Below are 8,754 nucleotides of genomic sequence, written 5' to 3'. Positions count from 1 at the left end.
GTCTCTATGTGTTCGATTGGAATCAATGTGTGAATGTGTTTTATTGGAATCACAATGTGTATATGTGTGTTTGATTAGAATGAATATCTGTGCTTGACTCGAAGTTAATGCTTGTGTTTTTTTTATCGGAATCACAATATGTCTGTTTGATTGGAAGCGTAATGTCTGGGTTTGATTGGAATCAATGCGTGTGTATGTGTGTTTGATTGGAATCACAATGTGTGGATTTTCCAGAATTTGTGATTGATTGTCGAGATATCAACAATGGACAGGTTGACAGAATATGTATGCGTTAACGGAGGGGGACTCACATTGCAAAAATTCAAAAACAAAAGGACTAATGATACAAAATTAAAAACCTAGGTTAAAATTGTGATATTTTCCGAACCACAACAGATTTAATCTTATAATTATTTTTACAAATGCCTAAAAAATAAGTTTTTTTTTTTTTTTCGTCTAAAATCTCACGACCATTTTCGTAAAAATCCTCATTAATTTTGGTCTTATTCAAAGTTGAAAGACGATCAAAAACCCTAACAGTGCTCTGTCGGATTTTCTTTTTCTTTTAGTAAAAGAAAAAGAAACCCACCCTCCAAATCCAAGACCTCCTTGGATCCTCCCACCCATCTCCGCCTCCTCCGAGTAATTTGATCTCTTCTTCGTTGGCAGCAGAGCATAACAATCAGCTAAGCACTCGGCCGACGACAAAATGAGCGAAGATTCATCCACTAGTCCTCCTCCTCCTCCTCCTCCTGCTGCAAACACAAATGAAGCTGAGAAGAGTACAATAGAACCAATTCGAATGCCTACAATCGAAGAAGTAAGGGGCCAAGATATTTGGAACAACTGTGCTGTTCGTAGCGTTGCCAGCGGCGTCATGGGTTTGTCTCCCTCATCCTTCTTCTCTTTCTCACCTCTCTGTATTTTCTTCATCCTTTTTCTTACATTAGCCCCAAATTAAACAAGCTCCTCTTTTCAATTTGCTAGAAAACCGAATAGATTTTTATTTTTGTTCTAACGTCATAAGGTAACCTGTGTCAAGAGTAAAATTGTTGCATAATCTTAGCAAGGGTTACAAATCGATAATTGCTGGTTGTAAATCAACCTGATTTTCTGTTTACATTTGAGAGCATTGATGTCAACGATAAGAACTGAAATTCAAGCTAATAAAGTTCAACTTTTGATGCGATTCCAGTTCTAGTTCCAATTTGTTTCAGATCAACAAACTTAAGATCTCTAACACACCATGACCTAAACTGGATTGTGATAAATGGTACAGGAGGTGGACTAGGGCTAGCTATGGGGTTGTTTCTTGGTGCATTGGATAATCCAATAATGCAAGATGAGATGAGTGGTAGACAACAGTTTATCTATACTGCAAAACAGATGGGTAGAAGGAGCTGGGGTTCCTGTAAGGCTTTTGCAGTTATGGGGTTTATCTTCTCAGCTGCTGAATGTGTTGTTGAAAAGGCAAGATGCAATTTTTTTAGCAATATATTCTTCCTTTCTTTTTTCCTTCATCTCCATTGATGCTGATTGTTTCTTTAAAGGCACGAGCAAAACATGACATGACAAACACAGTTGCAGCTGGGTGTGTAACTGGGGGTGCAATTTCTGCAAAGGGTATTATTTATTTATTTATTTTGATATATTTTTTATACGAAAATTAGTTTGTGTGTTAATTTAATGTATTGGTGATTTTTTCAGGAGGTCCAAAGGCAGCTTGTGTTGGTTGTGCAGGATTTGCTGCTTTTTCTGTTGTGATTGAGAAGTTTCTAGATAGACATGATTCATGAATGAGAGATGAGACATCAATTTTTGAAGATACAATAAAATAAATTGTTACCCCATTTACAATTTTCCTACAAAAAATAGAAGCATAGGATGTGTGACACAAGCAAGATAGGTTAAACATTGTTCAATTTTGGAATTTCTTTACTTTGATAAAATGGGACCCATTGCTGATTGTTCGTAGATTATTGGAACTTGAAAAAGAAGTTGGAAATTTTGGAAATGTTTCTTGTGTAATGTAATAACTAATCAAACTGTTTCAAGAACTTTATTGTGGTTATTTTGTTGGTGAGATTGAGTTCGTATGACATGTATACAAGTTTTACATTTTTTTTATTAGTTAGATTACTATTTCTACACCATTTTTTTCTCATGATAATGTTGGTGAGTGAAAAGGAAAAAGCTCTCTTGGTGTTTTCTTACCCATTTGGTTTCTTGATAGTTCTGTTGCAAATGTGAAATGTGGAGTCATTTGTGATTTGTTCATCCATTGTACATTCAAAGGTTGTGTGTAACTCAAATATTTTTATTTTTGTTACGTATTTGTTATTATCAACCAACTTATTAGCTCAATCTCTAATTAGAAAAAATATTTATAGCAAATTTCATTGATTTTAAGATTATAAAAGATGTAAGCATGACTAATCTTTTGTAAAGAAAACAGTTAGTATCATCTTTTCTAATATTATCCCACCCATCACATTTTTTTTTTCTCCCCTACTCAAAAACAGCGAATATGCTATCTTGACATGTGAAGTGTTTTTCTACAACTTGAGTATTCTTGTTTCCTGAAATCACTATATTTGGGACACAATACCCTTTATTGGTTTGAGATTTTGCTTCTCTAAAAGTAAAAAATATCCATAAGTGAAGATATAAAACTATAGATTAGAGTAAGTTATATTTTTGGTCCCTGCACATAGCTGAATTTTTCAAATTTGTTCTCTTGCAATTTTGGTCCTTATGTGAGATTTTTGTCCCGTTGTTGGTTCCTGTTTAAAATAAAATGACTATATTCTTGGGATCAAATTTGGAAAAATCAGCTATACTTATGGACCAAAAAACATTACAAGAACCTTAAATAAGCACCAAATTGCAAAAGAAATAAGTTACACTCTGACCAAAAATGTAATTTTCTCTAGATTATAAAAAAGAAACTATTGAAGCATAGGTTGTAAATGACCATGGAGTAAAGTGGATAGAAGATGAATGGTAGCAGGAACAAAGTTAATGCACAGTAAATTGTAATTTGTGGAGTTTGAAATGTTGAATCAGCAAAAAGGGTAATAATGTAATTTGCGATTTTGTTAACTTACTTCTGCATTATACCATATTCCTGCACAGTATATTGCAAGTGTAGCCCATCGACAAGGCCTCAATTCTCAATAAACTGTGATTATTCTCTTTCAGGCATTTCATCGAACACTTACCGGGCAACAAAAAAAAGGTTCAGTTGTCTGTCAGACAACCATGTAGCCATGCCAAGACCCATCAGATAGGCTGGCAACGATCATCTACTGAGCCATAGCCGAGACCATGAAGCTCTGTTAATCGCTCTGGCAACATGGTCGTGGTTCATCAACCAGACATGGGTTTCTGTCTTCTTAGGAATCAAGAATACAGAGGTACGAGCCTATAGAACAGATCCTGTTCAAGTAAGGTCGTGCTTATCAGTCTCTCTAACTCTCAAATATCGCCGATTTATTTGCACTTCGGAGGCGATGTGGGATGTCGCTTCTAGATTCTTGGGTCTTCTTGTGACCTTGTGTTGTATAGTAAGAAATTAAGTGAACTAATTCACAGACGTTTTAATCCTTACTTGCTTTTTAACTGTCTATATTTTTGGACTTTTCTCCCTTACTAAATTAAAAATATTATAATTATAATTATTAATAAATCTATCTCAAGTTAATATTTTACTAAGAGATATTATCTATTTATCTTTCTCTTTTACGTATAATCATATATAGTTTGAGTATTTCAATTTATGTTATTTATTAGTTATTACAAATTTTATCGTTTTTAAGATTACAAAAAAATTAAACATTTTTTTATTTTAAAATAAACTAAAATTCCGTAAAAATTATTGATCGCTCATAGTCTCGCAATGTTAAAAGCTATATTTAACAGAATAACTTAAATATTAACTTAAATATTAGCTAGTAGCTAAAAAGTTAGTTGGTAGCTTATAAGCTAACCGATAAAAAATAGCATTTGGTAAAAATAATTGATAGGTTACTTTGAAAACATCAAATTACATATACGAACATATATAAAATGTATTTAACAAACATAGTCTAAAGCTCCAATGGTAGTGTGAAAAAAGTCATTGCACTTTGTTTTTGCCTTTAGAAAATCAATTGTTCAAAAAAATATATATAAAGTGCTCATGTGTATACCATTAAAAAAAATGTCAGTCTTATATATTAAACAACTTCCTACTAACGGTTGATCTTAAACCATCAATATTCATTCATGAAATAACAAGAGCCAAAATCCTCGAAATCAAAAGACAACAAACAAGTATTCCTCTTGCTAAACACGATCGAACAATCAATTCACATATCCTCGGTGTCAGTGAACTAAAGCAACAAAGGGTCACCTCTAAAATCGATTCTCCATCAAGATAATACACCTACACAAGAACAATACACAAAATAATATAATCCTTCTCTATGTGAGTCGTTACAACCATGCTAATGTGACTAACGCACATGTTTTGACGTTCTTCAAGCGTCAGTTTCTAAATATATTTGTCACCCTAGACTGGCTCGTCGAGCCGGAAGGGAGAACCATTGTCAGAGTTTCTTTGTCTCTTGCGGTGGTTTTCCCATACTACTTTCTTTTATGTGCCATCATCGTCTTCATATCACCTCCTCAAACAAACACTAGTGCTCTTCGATGGAGGCTTTGTTATGATATACAAGGCAGTGACAGACCCAAAAAGAAAAATTAAGGATTGCACAAAATTTTAAGGGGTTGCTCATATAACGCTCTTCTGTCACAAAATTGTCACTAAACCGACGAATTTACACTAAATTCACAATTATCATACTTTGTGATGGATTGTCAACGGATTTATGATGAATTTGTGACGAAATTCCAACGGATTTGTGATGAAATTTCGATGAATTTTCACTAAATTTATATTTGACGGGAAAATTTGATGAATAACTCATGCTACCCTATGCTACATGCTAAATCTGCCCTTGATACAAAGTACAAAGAATAATAAGGTAAGGATTCTAATTTGGTTCTACAATTATGAAATTGATGCACTAGAAGCTAGAAAATCATGAATATTTTGTATTTTCCTAGACCCTAAAAGAAGAAACATGGTTGTAGAGTGTGGTAAGCAAATTAGGCTCGTGATGGTAGATGGATATGTATGAACTAACTTGCACTTAAATGCTTGATGTTTTGCAAAGCTTATTACCTTTTTGTAGTTTCTTATTATTCCATGTATATGCTACCATATGTTCATTGACTTCACGTATAACAATAATGATCTAGCATTCTTTTAAGATTTGTATGGACTAACATCTTGAACCTTTTAGTTTGCAAGATTATGAGTCTTATATGTTGGTGGTGCACGTGGAGAAAACAATGCAAAGACGTTTAGTTGAGTTAAATATTATGTGAAGCATGTAAAATACAACATGAAAGAGTGGATTGTTAAATCCGTACAAACATATAAAGTAGGTTATGTCAAATAGGGTATTTATACGTTTGATAGAAGAATATTAATCAAATCCTCCATAGCTCTAAAAGATGATCCATTTTCCATCAAAGCTTTTTTGCTCATCTCACTCATTTCCTTGACCTTTTCCCTCAACTTACCATCACCACCGTTCATTAACTCCCTTATACCCCGCTCAACATCCTCCGCCAACACCAGATCCCCACCCTTATCTCTACTATCCAGTCTTATCTCCACACTCAATCCAAGTTCTCTTGCCATTTCAAAGGCATTCAACTGTTGCTCTGCATATAAAGGCCACGTGGCAATCGGTACACTGTACGAAATGCTCTCCAAGATTGAGTTCCAGCCACAATGGGACACAAACCCACCAATTGCTTTGTGTGCCAGCACACTCACCTGCGGGACCCACCCACAGATCAATCCTATCTCAGCTGTTCGATCAATGAACCCATCTGGAAACAAAGACTCGTCAAGATGTTCATAATCGTTTGGAAGCTTTAAATTCTCCTTCGCCGGTTCACGTAATGCCCATAAGAACCGGTACCCGGCTCGCTCCAAACCTTTAGCTATTTCTCTCACCTGAACCGGGGTTAAACTCCCCATGCTACCAAAACACAGGAAAACAACTGATAATTCAGGCTGATGATCGAGCCATTCGATGGTTTTTTCATGCCTAGAACGGTTTGAGTGCCACTTAGCCGGTCCAACATGATCAATTATCGGTCCAACCGGGTAAATTGGTGGCAAATCCATGTAACTGGAAGACAGAGAGTCAATGGAGTAGGGTTCGAGCTCTTGGAAGGTATTTACAATAATACCCTTCGTCTCTTTGTACCTTAGCGCGTGACTTACAAATCTCGAGTAACCAAATTCGTCTTTCTTGATACAGAACGTTGGAAGGGTGTTTGAAGGAATAGGTTTGGCGTAACTAGGTACTATTAACTCGTTTGCTGAGTCAACTGACTCGTTAGCCGGCAAGGTTGTGAGGTGGAGTACAAAACCCAGATAAGCTGCCGGAGACGCGAAGAAAAGGTAGCACGGAATGTTGAGATCGTTGGCGACGTCAATCATGGAAGTGCAGAACATATCCGCGAACAATCCGGCGAGTGGAACCGAGGTTGAGAGGGTTTTGAGTGTTTGTTTGACTATTGGTTTGTGGTTTCCTATATAGATTGAAGTAAACTCGATCCTGGAGTTGTATTGATCCGACGGTGGTGAGTCAACCGGAGGGATTTGGATGAATCGGATATGTTCGATGGAGGTGCGTGATTGGATGTAGTCTTCGATGAGTGGCATTTGCGGCATGGAGATGGTGAGTATTGCGACGGAGATACGATCGGGATGGTGGTTGATGAGGCGGGTTGCAAACTCAACGGCAGGAACAAGGTTACCCATGTAGGGTGTTGCGATGATTGCTACCTCTGCTCTCCTCATATCTTGAAATTGGGAATTGCTCTCTGTTCAACGTTGGAATCACTCATACGCGTAATAAACTAATCATTATACAGACGTTAGGACTTACGAGATGCATAGCCTCGCGACATACAATAAAATAGAAAATGGATGGGTTAAAAAAACACCTTCTATATTTTACCATATACACATCTTAATTTTATTTTTAAATATTTTTATTGGTTGAAATTTCATTGTTTTTCGAAAAAAACTAATTATAAATAATTAAACATAGTTGACTTTTTAAAAAATAATAATAAGATGTTTAAGGGATGTCTTATTAGCAACATCCAATGGTGGGCGATAGAAAATCAATAGGACATTCACTATTTAGATAAAATCAAATTGTCAAATTAGACAATTTGGATCAGATAATTTGGTTCGGATATTCAAAATTTTGGATTGGTTTTTAATAAAATCAAATTATTATTTTGGATTTCGGATTGGTTTTAATTTATAAAATAAAAACCGAATAGTCCAAAAAAACACCTAATTGTAATTTATTATTTTGTTTATTTTAATATATATCTTTAATAAATTATAAATTTGCTAAATTATTCTTTTAATATATTAAACCTTTTTATCTATTATAATACTTTAATATGTACTTCTTATAAAAAAAATTATCTATAAAATAGTAAACTATAATATATTTTTCTTAATAGTTATTTATAAGTTTTAATTCAGAACAATATTTTTTAATTTATATTATAGAGTAAGTTAATACTAAAGTTATATATTTGTTGAAATGTCTTGATTATTGAAAATTGAATTATAAAAAACCGATCAAACCGAATTATAATTTGGTTGGATTGGATCGGGTTTGAATCTAGTTTGGACTATTTGGATCTATATTTTGAAAATCAAAATTGATTTGGATTCACTTGATCGGATCGGATTAAACCGATTCATCCAAACGAACACCTCTAATCCTTAGAGCATCTGTCTTTTTCCTTTTTAGGTAATCACTATTTGCTTTACCAATTACAGGAGAGCATAATTTTTTACAAAATTGTAAGAATGGTTCATATGTTATGTCACAGCTTATAAGTTTGGTCCAAAAAAATTTTGGACTCACGTAAGTGGTCCAAAAGTTTGTTTTTGTTGCGAGTTTGGTACAAATTATTTTAAACTTGTTTATAGTGACGGATTTGCCCATTATTATTTTATTTTCCAAATTTCTATTATTACAAAAATTAAAAATAAAACAAAAAGAAAATACATCTCTCTCTCTCTATCTCTCTCTCTATCTCTATCTCTCTATCTCTCACACACACACAAACATACACACATTTGAGTGTGTGTTTACTGTGTGAACACAAATCCATGACAATCCTCCTACCCCAAATCCACCACAATGCTCTTGAACTTGAAACCTACCTTGAATTTCTCACCCGCCAAAGCATTCATTAGAGCTGGAGGAGACGAGGTCGTACCAAGATCCGACGAGATCACCATACGACCTTCTTAGAGAGATGGGAGAGAGACATTCACCGTATAACAGTTCAGTTTTTCAGATCCACCGCTGTTTAGGGTTTCAGCCACCCATATCTCTCCTTCTCCATCAATATTGTTGTTCCAACTCTAAAACGAGGGTTTGCAAGCTCAAACAAGAAGGAAGATCCCACCTAGGGATGAGCAAAGGAACCGACCCGAATCGGAACCAACCCGGGAACCGAACTTGGTGGAAAATAGGAACCGAACCGGACCACCAGTTCTACCGATTCTTGTTCTACCATTTCCAGTTCCTACCGGTTCTTGCTGTGTCTTTAAATGTTGGAACTAGTCCTTAAGAAATAGCAACATAC

The 8,754-nt window shown here is 35.0% G+C and overlaps 1 protein-coding gene, 1 non-coding gene and 1 pseudogene across 2 annotated transcripts; 1 reads left to right on the top strand and 2 right to left on the bottom strand.

Moving 5' to 3' along the window:
* The first annotated feature begins 534 nt into the window (after nt 1-534).
* On the top strand, nt 535-2,071 carry LOC145086911 (mitochondrial import inner membrane translocase subunit TIM22-4-like). Its single transcript, XM_079024763.1, has 4 exons — nt 535-881; nt 1,280-1,470; nt 1,551-1,623; nt 1,708-2,071. Exons 1-4 carry the CDS (start codon nt 710-712, stop codon nt 1,794-1,796), a joined length of 525 nt encoding a protein of 174 aa, XP_078880889.1. The 5' UTR covers nt 535-709; the 3' UTR covers nt 1,797-2,071.
* Nucleotides 2,072-3,245: 1,174 nt separating this feature from the next.
* LOC145091000 (small nucleolar RNA U3) lies at nt 3,246-3,456 on the bottom strand. Its single transcript, XR_013701916.1, has one exon. It is a non-coding gene; the product is annotated as a small nucleolar RNA U3 (small nucleolar RNA).
* A 1,942-nt stretch (nt 3,457-5,398) lies between these two features.
* LOC145086910 (UDP-glycosyltransferase 43 pseudogene) lies at nt 5,399-7,038 on the bottom strand (annotated as a pseudogene).
* Between the last annotated feature and the right edge of the window lie 1,716 nt (nt 7,039-8,754).

This window comes from Lactuca serriola, chromosome 2, assembly GCF_051521515.1.
Source record: "Lactuca serriola cultivar US96UC23 chromosome 2, Lser_US96UC23_V15, whole genome shotgun sequence".
NCBI lineage: Eukaryota > Viridiplantae > Streptophyta > Magnoliopsida > Asterales > Asteraceae > Lactuca > Lactuca serriola.
This window is presented reverse-complemented; position numbering and strand designations above follow the sequence as displayed.